Consider the following 10,541-nt stretch of genomic DNA (forward strand, 5'->3'; position numbering starts at 1 on the left):
CTGGGCGGCCTAGTACACCAGCCCTTGAGTGAGTGGCACCAGAGGCCCCTCGCCGTGTTTAGGTACCTCCTGGGCGTCAGGGGCGTGGCGCCCGCCCCTGGGCGGACTCCCCCCATCCCTTAGCGCGAATGGTCCGGGCCGCGTGCGCAGTGCTGCTGGCTGCTCCCTGTTTGCTGGGTGCTAGGTGCTGGGTTCTGGTTTTCTGGATGCGCGCGCCGCTCACACGTCGCCTGTGCCAGCTCCTCGGGTGAGTTGGTCCGCGCGCGGTGCCCCGGCACGGCCTGGGCTGCCGGCGGTCCAGGGCCCCGGGCATTCCGGGCTGCAAATTGACGCGGATCCCGGATGCATCGCGCTCCCCCGCGCCCTCGCCGGGGGGTCCAGATCTGGAGGGAAGAAGACGCGGGGAGGGGTCCTTGAGGACCCCGATGACTACGAACCAAGATGCTCAGGTAGGAGAAAGCTCAAAAATGCAGGGACCTCGGGCATTTTTTAATCGGGTCATTGAATTTGGGAGTCGCAGAATGTGGGGCAGTGGGGGCGGCGGTGATCTCCCGATAGCAGTGTAGCCAAGTACACAAGCTCTGGACTCAGATTTCACTTCCACCGTTTTAGCTTTATAGGTGTGACCTACACATGTGACTTCACCTCAGTTTTGTGATCCGTAAAATGGACAAATTCGAAGCTACTTCACAGTGCTGTTGAGAGGATTAAATGAAACAATGCTTGTAAAGCTCTTTGCAGGAGGTAGGCATGGAATCCACGCTGGCTGTCATTGCCCCCGCACCCATCAGTACACACAGGATATAGGAATGTGCCTCTCTCCCCTACCACCATAGTGCGTTTTCTGGTTGGTGCCTAAATGGGCACAGGTGTCATCTCTCCTTCACCCCCAGAGTCATTCTATAAATGATTGCCAGTAGCACCCCTTTCTCCACCATTTTGACAACTAAAAAAAAAGCCAAAAAAATTTCCAAAATGTCCCCTGAAGTTGACAGCTCCCCTTTGAGATATTGGTTGAGAGAGAACTAAACCCTTGGGATGAGAACTTCAGAGACTACCAGTATTCCTCCATTAGCACTGCTGTGGCTCAGGGGTGCTACTCTGACCTCTCACAGGGAGCCTCGGAAACAGGGCCTGGCCGGCGGAGCACACCTGCTGTCACCAGGGACCACAGGCAGCATGAAGAACCCTGTGGGGCTCGCCGTCAGTGGGATGCAGACCCTCCGCCTTCAGCACCGCTGCCGGGGTGGCTACCGGGTCAAGGCCAGAACGTCGTATGTGGATGAGACTCTGTTTGGCAGCCCAGCAAGCACCCGGCCTACCCCACCAGACTTTGACCCGCCCTGGGTGGAGAAGGCTAACAGAACCAGAGACGTGGGCAAGGAGGCATCGAAGGCCTTAGGGGCAAAGGGGAGCTGTGAGACCACCCCCTCAAGGGGCAGCACCCCGACCCTCACTCCAAGGAAGAAGAACAAATACAGGTAATGGGGTAGGGAGGTACAAATCCTGTACTCAGTGCAGCCACCTGGATTCCAGTTACAGCCCTGATGTTCACCTACTCTGTGACCTTGGGCAAGCATCTTGACCTCTCTGAGCCACAGTTTACTCATGTGGAAAATAGGACCAATGATTCCTACCTAGGGGAATTGTTGATGGATTAAATGAGAGAGGGGTCTGCAGCACTTCGCACAGTAACCTAATACTTAGCTGTCAATAAATGGTAGTGTTGATGGTTGTGATGGTGGACTCCCTATCCCCAAATGTCACAAACTGGGCATCTGAGGCCCAGAGGAGTCAACTGATGCATAAGATCACAGAGAAATTTGCATAAGGTTATTAATATTAATATGATCGATCCTTGAAATGGCATAGATGTGGTGTTTCTGAAGTCATTCTGAAAATGGGTTTTGGCTCGGTGGGGTAGCTTATGCCTGTAATCCCAGCACTTTTAGAGGTTGAGGTGGGATCACTTGAGCTCAGGAGTTTGAGACCAGCCTGGGCAGTGTGGTGAAACTGTGTCTTTACAAAAAATACAAAAATTTGCCAAGTATAGTGGTGTGCGCCTGTACTCCCAGCTACCTGGGAGGCTGAGGTAGGAGGATCGCCTGAGCCCAGGAGGCAGAGATTGTAGTGAGCCCAGATCACGCCACTGCACTCCAGCCTGAGTGACAGAGTGAGACCCTGTCTCAAAAAAAAAACAAAAAAAAAATTGAAAGTGGGTCTTGCTGCATTTTTATGAACAAGTTAGAAAAATAGGAACTAATGCAAATTGTCATTGTTGTTAATTAATTAGATTAGAATTAGATTATTTGGACTGTTTCAGATTAATATCAGCCTGGAGGGAGGTGTCTAGTGGTGAGCCACAGGACTCTATCCTGTTTATTGTTTACAGTGGTTTGGACAAAGACACAGAAGATGGCCGGGCGTGGTGGTTCACGCCTGTAATCCCAGTACTTTGGGAGGCTAAGGTGGGCAGATCACGAGGTCAGCAGATCGAGACCATCCTGGCTAACACGGTGAAACCCTGTCTCTACTGAAAATGCAAAAAAATTAGCTGGGCGTGGTGGCTGGCGCCTGTAGTCCCAGCTACTTGGGAGGCTGAGGCAGGAGAATGGCGTGAACCCGGGAGCTGGAGCTCACAGTGAGTGGAGATCGCGCCACTGCACTCCAGCCTGGGCGACAGAGCGAGACTCCATCTCAAAAAAAAAAAAAAAAAGAAACAAGACAGAAGATTAGCACAGTAGTTGGCTAGGGCCACGATGACAAAATACCACAGACTGGGTGGCTTAAACAACACAAATTTTTTTTTTTTTTGAGAAGAGTCTCGCTCTGTTGCCTAGGCTGGAGTGCAGTGGCACGGTCTTGGCTCACCACAACCTCCACCTCCCGAGTTCAAGCAACTCTCCTGCCTCAGCCTCCCAAGACTACAGGCACACACCACCATGCCTGGCTAACTTTTTTTTTTTTTTGAGATGGAGTTTCGCTCTTGCTGCCCAGGCTGGAGTGCAATGGAGCTATCTCAGCTCACTGGAACCTCTGCCTCCCAGGTTCAAGCGATTCTCCTGCCTTACCCTCCCGAGTAGCTGGGATTATGCTGGCTATTTTTAGTAGAGATGGGGTTTCTCCATGTTGGTCAGTCTGGTCTTGAACTCCCTACCAGGTGATCCACCTGCCTCGGCCTTCCAAAGTGCTGGGATTACAGGTGTGAGCCACTGCGCCTGGCAATTTTTGCATTTTTAGTAGAGATGGGGTTTCACTATGTTGGCCAGGCTGGTCTCGAACTCCTGACCTTGTGATCCGCCCGCCTTGGCCTCCCAAAGTGCCAAGATTACAGGCGTGAGCCACTGCACTTGGCCATAACACATATTTATTTTGTCACAGTCTGGAGGCTGGAAGCCCAAGATCAAGGTGTTGGCAGGTTTGGTTTCTCCTGAGGCCTCTCTCATTGGCTTGCAGTTGGCCACGTTCTCACAGTGTCATCATAGGGCCTTTTCTCATTTTTTTTTTTTAATCCTTCAATTACATGCAAGGGCCTTTTCTGTATACACACACACCCCTGGTGTCTCTTCCTCTCATAAGGACACCAGTTCTATTGGATTAGGATCCCCCACCCTTATAACGTTATTTAGCCTTAGTTACCTTTTTTTTTTTTTGAGACAGAGTCTGGCTCTGTTGCTCAGGCTGGAGTGCAGTGGCGCCATCTCGGATCACTGCAGCCTTTGCCTCCCGGGTTCAAGGAATTCTCCTGCCTCAGCCTCCTGAGTAGCTGGGATTACAGGTGCACGCCACCATACCCGGCTAACTTTTGTATTTTTAGTAGAGACGGGGTTTCACCGTGTTGGCCAGGCTGGTCTCAAACTCCTGAGCTCAAGTGGTTCGCCCGCCTCTTGCTTTCCAAAGTGCTGGGATTATAGGCGTGAGCCACCGCATCTGGCCAGCCTTAATTACCTTTAATTAATCTGAATAAGGCCAAGTGTAGAGACATTTGGGGTTAGGGCTTCAACATACGAATTTGGGTGGGCACAATTCAGTCCATAAGAACTGGCCAACTAAATTTAAGGTTCATTCTGAGCCACAGGGACATATTTCAGATGACAGAAATGAAATGAGAATGGGAATGATGCCTATTATAAAAACAAGAATCAGTTTTTGCCAGTTCTGTAGACAAGGCAGGGTCAGGTGGAGATCAGCAACACTGATACCTACAACATGGCTGAAAACACTGAGAAAACACTGAGGTAAAGATAGGCTGCATTAACGGAAGTATGGTGTCCATGAAAAGGGAGGTGCCAACTCCCTGCTCACCTGGAGGATGGAATTTTCTTCTGGATGCCAACAGGTAGAGGGTGTCAAGTGAGGGGTTGCATAAGAGGTAGAGAAGTTACTGAGCAAAAACCTTGGCACCAGACATATGCAGGCATTAGCCAATGTGGTTTGAGCAGCTAAACCAAGTGGCAAAAGGCTGCCCTTTCAAAGACTTGCAGTTTGGGGATAGAAACACTTTCAGTCCTGGCCAAAAACTATGGGCATGGAATCTTGCAGGTATGCCATGAATATCTGTTGAATTAAAAAAAAAAAAAATAGGCCAGGCAGGCTGACTCAGGCCTGTAGTCCCAGCACTTTGGGAGGCTGAGGTGGGAGGATCGCTTGAGCCCAGGAGTTTGAGACCACCCTGGGCAACATAGTGAGATCCCTGTCTCTACAAAAAATAAAAATATTAGCAGGGCATGGTGGCGCATACCTGTAGTCCCAGCTACTCTGGAGGCTGAAGTGGGAGGATTACTTGAGCTCAGGAGTTCGCGGCTGCAGTAAGCTATGATTGCACCACTGCACTCCAGCCTGGGTGATGGAGTGAGACTCTGTCTCTTAAAAAAAAAAAAAGAAAAGAAAAAAAAAGGCCAGGTGCGCAGTGACTCTTGCCTGTAATCCCAGCACTTTGGGAGGCCGAGGTGGGTGGATCACAAGGTCAGGAATTCAAGACCAGCCTGGTCAACATGGTGAAACCCCGTCTTTACTAAAAATACAAGAATTAGCCAGGCGTGGTGGCACACACCTGTAATCCTGACTACTCAGGAGGCTGAGGCAGGAGAATCACTTGAACCCAGGAGGCAGAGGTTGCAGTGAGGTGAGATCGCACCACTGCACTCCAGCCTGGGTGACAGAGTGAGACTCCGTCTCCGGAAAAGAAAGAAAAAGAAAGAAAAGAAAATGGGCACAGTGGCTCACTCCTGTAATCCTAGCACTTTGGGACGTTAAGGCAGGGGGTTGCTTGAGATCAGGAATTCAAGACCAGCCTGAGCAACATAGTGAGATCTGATCTCTACTGGAAAAAAAAAAAAAAAAATTAGCTGGGCTTGGTGGCACCATGCCTGTAGTCCCAGCTACTAGGGAGGCTAAGGTGAGAGGATTGCTTGGGCCCAGGAATTTGAGATTGCCGTGATCTGTGATTGTGCCACTACACTCCACTTGAACGACAGAGTGAGACCATGTCTCACAAAAAAAAAGAAAAAGTGGAGGCTCTAAAGACTAAGGTTATACTAATTGTGACTCTCGATTGCAAGTGACAGAAAACTTATTCAAACTGGCTTTCCCAGGAGAAGGCATTTGGGGCTCCTGTAAGAGGGGCTCAAACTGTGGCTGGAACTGTCTGTCTCCACCTTAGTGCTACTTTTCCCTGCATGCCGTTCAATCTCCAGTAGGAAGGAGATGGCCACAAACTGCTTTGGGCTGACATCCTATCAGCTTAGCAAGAAGTAAAGTCAGGTGGCAGAAAAACATCTCTTTCCTAGTAGTTTCTGCAAATGTCCTAAGGCAGATTCTGATTGGAGAGGCTTGGGTCATCTGGCCATTCCTGAACCAATCCATGTGGCCAGGAGGATGGAATATGCAAATTGTCCAGGCCTGGGGCACATGCCTGGGAATTGGGTCAGGATGCAGGGGCAGTGGATGTTTCGCAAGGTAAAATCAGTGGAGACCAGGGACAGTGGTGCCACAGAAGGCTATGGCCTCGCTATAGGTTTCAGACTGGGAGACAGGGACTCCTGGGATCTGCAGGGAACCCTCCTCTGCTGCTGCCAGTGCCTGGGGATGGGTGGGAGAGCTGTTAAAGTTTTGAGGGGTTGTTCATCCCCCCGCTCATGGCGTTTATCTTCCCTTTGCCAGACTGATCAGCCACACCCCGTCTTACTGTGATGAGTCGCTGTTTGGCTCCCGATCTGAGGGCGCCAGCTTCGGGGCCCCACGGATGGCGAAGGGGGATGCCGCAAAGCTCCGTGCTCTCTTCTGGACACCACCAGCTACCCCCAGGGGTAGCCACTCGCCCCGCCCCAGGGAGGCCCCACTGCGAGCCATTCACCCAGCTGGTCCCTCCAAGACAGAGCCGGGGGCGGCGGCAGACTCCCAGAAGTTATCCATGGATGGGTTACACTCTTCATGCCCCCTGAGGCGGGGACTTTCCCATTCCCTCACCCACCTGAATGTCCCCAGCACTGGTCATCCAGCCACCAGTGCCTCCCACACAAATGGGCCTCAGGATCTCAGGCCTTCCACATCAGGGGTGACCTTCCGGAGCCCCCTGGTGACTTCCAGGGCTCGCTCAGTTAGCATTTCAGTGCCAGCTACCCCACGACGAGTTGGGGCCACCCAGAAAGCAAAGCCCCCTTGGAAATGATACTCTTTCATCAGGGTTGCCTATGGGGCCACAGCGAGAGGTGTAGCCCCTTGCCAGGGTAGGAGGACATTCATCACCCAGGGAACCCCAGGTATGAAGCCCCTGTGGGGGCAGACAGACATAGCAGGGGTGGGCAGTGCCTCCCTTTATCCTGACAATCTCTAGTCGATTCCTGCCTTTTTCTCCCGATTGCGGATGTGGGGGCCACCTCTAAGATGCCGTCTCCAGCCCTGTCTCAACCACACTCCAAATTAGTGCCAACCTAGGGGCCTGGCACCTCCCACATCATCCATTTTCTTGCTGCCAAGTGCAAATAAATGGTGTAATTGCCAACCTGGAGGGTCCCCTCTCCTTCAAGCCAAGCTTCCTGCTCAGGATTAGTTTCCAACTGAGTCTGCAAGCCCTAGAGGAGTTTTCCCAGACTCTGTGTGAAGCCTGGAGAACACAAGGGCAGCTGCGAGATTTTTGAGTGAACATTGTTTCATCTTAATATGCTTCTGTATTTATTTTCATGTACTAAATATATCAGCTTATCAAAGCCATGAATGTTCCTTTTTTTTCCCCCTTAGGGTAAAGGCCATTGTTAAGCCTGAGTTGATTTAAATAACAAAGTTAAATACAACAGGTAGTACAAGGATGTGGCAGACAACATGACAGTGGTGAGTGGGTGACTGAAGTTTGGGAACCCGGGGCCTCAGGAATTGCTGGACTCTTCCTCCCATAGGCTTCTGGCTAATGCTACTAACTTGTGGTTGGCCAGCTCTTCCTGAGCTCAGAATACAGACAATAGTATTTTTTTAGTTTTGTTTTTAAGTTTGTATGTGTGTGTGTTTGTTAAGGTGGGAAATAAAACAATGGCTAGGACTATGCCAAGTGGAGGGTCCAAGAAAGCCAGACAGTGACACGTGTGTCTGCAGAGCACTTAGAATGCAGCCCAGGGCTTAGGAAAAGCAGCAAAGCCTTTGCACAGATGGAATTGCACCTGGATTGGGCAGTGTGGGCTGGGCTCTGGGCCTCTCCTTGCCCCCATCTTCCTGTAAGGCACCTCCAGGAGGCACCAGGATTCTAGGGAGTCCAGTTGGAAGCCACATCATCCGTTTGGTATGTCTGCCTTGGGGCAGGGAAGAGTGGACACTGCTGGGGAGGGAGATCTGCAGTGCCCAGGACCAGGGACACACGGAAATGCCTATGGGGTCAGGCAGGCCAACTGCGCTCTCATGTAAACGCTTTGTTTTTTGGGTTTTTGTTTGTATGTTTGTTTGTTTTTGGTGATTCTTTTGTTTGGTTTTGTTTTGTTTTTTAAGACACAGGGCCTCGTTTCCTTGCCCAGGCTGGAGTGCAGTGGTGCGATCATAGCTCACTGCTGACTTGACCTCCCGGCTCAAGCCATCCTCCGCCTCAGCCTCCTGAGTGGCTGGGACTACATGAATGTGCCACCGTGCCCAGCTAACTTGTTTTAAAAAATTTTTTGGACCGGGCGCGGTGGCTCACACCTGTAATCCCAGCTTTTTGGGAGGCCGAGGCTGGTGGATCACGAGGTCAGGAGTTCGAGACCATCCTGGCTAACATGGTGAAACCCCGTCTCTACTAAAAATACAAAAAATTAGCTGGGCGTGGTGGTGGGCGCCTGTAGTCCAAGCTACTTGGGAGGCTGAGTCAGGAGAATGGCGTGAACCCTGGAGGCAGAGCTTGCAGTGAGCCGAGATCATGCCACTGCACTCCAGCCTGGGCGACAGAGCGAGACTCCATCTCAAAAAAAAAAAATTTGTAGAGAGGGATTTCATTCCTTCCAGTAAGAAACAAGAAAAAAGGGGAAAAAAAAGAGTCACAAGTGGGCTGGTCTCAAACTCCTGGCCTGAAGTGATCCTCCTGCTTCAGCCTCCCAAAGTGCTGAGATTACAGGTGTGAGCCACCTTGCCCAGCTGCAATGTGCATTTTAAACATATAGAATGTTTAAGCTTCCTAGAACTTTCACAAACAATTAGTTACCTATGCCCAACTCAGCTTTTCCTGAAACATCCATTTCTCTTTTGCCTTCCCATCTTCCCCTTAGTTTCCATAGACATAGGCCAGAAATACCTCTCTTTCCTGGCTGGGCATGGTGACTCACGCCTGTAATCCCAGCACTTTGGGAGGGGGAGGCCAAGGTGGGTGGATCACTTGAGGTCAGGAGCTTGAGACTAGCCTGGCAAACATGGCAAAACCCTGTTTCTACTAAAAATACAAAAATTAGCCAGGCATGGTGGCGCATGCCTGTAATCCCAGCTACTCGGGAGGCTGGGGCAGGAGAAATCACTTGAACCTGGGAGGCAGAGGCAGTAGTGAGCTGAGATCCAACCAGTGCACTCCAGCCTGAGCAACAGAGCAAGACTCTTCAAAAACAAAAAAACAAAAAACAAAAAACTCTTTCCTCCCAACTACAGTAAAATCTGGCAATAGCCCGAGGTAACACTAAAGGGTAACTGACACCAGGCTGTGGTGTATGTAAGGCAGTTGGGGGTGGTGAGGACGGGGGCAACTTACTCTCTACCATCTAAAGGGGGCTGCTGCTGCTGAGCCCTAGAAGACGTACAAGCCTGGGATATCTGGATGATTCGATTTTTTTCCAGGAAAGGGAGAGTGCTGGATTTCTATGTGGTGGCCCTCAGTTTTTTAAATGCTGACAAATAATTTAAAAATAATTGTCCAGGCCAGGTGTGATGGCTCATGCCTGTAATCCCAGTACTTTGGGAGGCCTAGGCAGGAAGATTGCTTGAGGCCAGGAGTTTGAGACCAGCCTGGGCAACACAGTGAGACCCTGTCTCTCTAGCCACCTTTTTTTGTTTGTTTTGTTTTATTTAGTCTTGCTGTGTCACTCAGGCTGGAGTGCAGTGGCACAATCTCAGCTCACTGCAATCTCCACCCTCCCAGACTCAGGCAATCCTCCTACCTCAGCCTCCCAAGTAGCTGGGACTACCAGCATGTGCCACCATGCTGGGCTAATTTTTTTATTTTTTATAGAGACAAAAAATAAAACATGGGGTTTTGCCATGTTTCCCAAGCTGGTCTCAAACGTCTGAGCTCAAGTGATCTATCTGCCTGCCTCAGCCTCCCAAAGTGCTGCGAGTACAGGTGTGAGTAACCACGACTGGCCTAAACATTTTTTACATTTAAAAAAAAAAGAAAGTATTTTCTGACGTTTTCCTGAAGCAGGTCATAAGACTCTCATGTGAGGCCGGGCGCGGTGGCTCAAGCCTGTAATCCCAGCACTTTGGGAGGCCGAGACGGGCGGATCACGAGGTCAGGAGATCGAGACCATCCTGGCTAACACGGTGAAACCCCGTCTCTACTAAAAAATACAAAAAACTAGCCGGGCGAGGTGGCGGGAGCCTGTAGTCCCAGCTACTTGGGAGGCTGAGGCAGGAGAATGGTCTAAACCCGGGAGGCGGAGCTTGCAGTGAGCTGAGATCCGGCCACTGCACCCCAGCCTGGGCGACAGAGCAAGACTGTCTCAAAAAAAAAAAAAAAAAAAAAAAAAAAAGACTCTCATGTGAGAGGTGCCCTCCCTATACCCAGAGGAAAGTTATATCCTTATTTCTGAAGACACAGGGACACAGAGAAGAATCTAAACACACAGGTCTTGCTAAATTTCCCCCAGCTTATTACCAGTAGATCATACCTTTTCTGCCCTATTATGTATCACCACAACTATCTACTCTTAATCAAATGTAGCGTAAAACACACAGGCTTAACTGTTTCTTCAGGTCTACATTTCCTCATGAAGGCTCCGGTGTCATGTAAAACTTACTAATTAAATCAATTTATATGCTTTAAAAAAAAAAAGTTGTTTTAAATAATTGTTCAGCTCCCTGGAATGTGAAGCTGAGGGCTG

The 10,541-nt window shown here is 50.3% G+C and overlaps 1 protein-coding gene across 2 annotated transcripts; it reads left to right on the top strand.

The window, feature by feature from the left end:
• The first annotated feature begins 146 nt into the window (after positions 1-146).
• RITA1 (RBPJ interacting and tubulin associated 1) lies at positions 147-7,212 on the top strand. Of its 2 annotated transcripts, XM_001111319.5 has the most exons (4): positions 147-449; positions 613-744; positions 1,116-1,481; positions 6,163-7,212. In XM_001111319.5, the coding sequence occupies exons 3-4, from the start codon at positions 1,180-1,182 to the stop codon at positions 6,668-6,670; spliced, it is 810 nt and encodes a 269-aa protein (XP_001111319.4). In that variant the 5' UTR covers positions 147-449; positions 613-744; positions 1,116-1,179; the 3' UTR covers positions 6,671-7,212. The 2 variants fall into 2 exon arrangements, with proteins under 2 accessions (XP_001111319.4, XP_015008365.3); XM_015152879.3 differs by lacking the exon at positions 613-744.
• The last annotated feature ends 3,329 nt before the right edge of the window (positions 7,213-10,541 follow it).

The sequence above is a fragment of the Macaca mulatta genome, chromosome 11 (assembly GCF_049350105.2).
Source record: "Macaca mulatta isolate MMU2019108-1 chromosome 11, T2T-MMU8v2.0, whole genome shotgun sequence".
NCBI lineage: Eukaryota > Metazoa > Chordata > Mammalia > Primates > Cercopithecidae > Macaca > Macaca mulatta.

What these genes read in the sequence shown, in the direction of transcription:
- RITA1 (XM_015152879.3), top strand. An exon ending in AGGAAGAAGAACAAATACAG is followed by an intron (nt 1,482 to 6,162) that starts GTAATGGGGTAG and finishes TCCCTTTGCCAG; the next exon opens with ACTGATCAGCCACACCCCGT.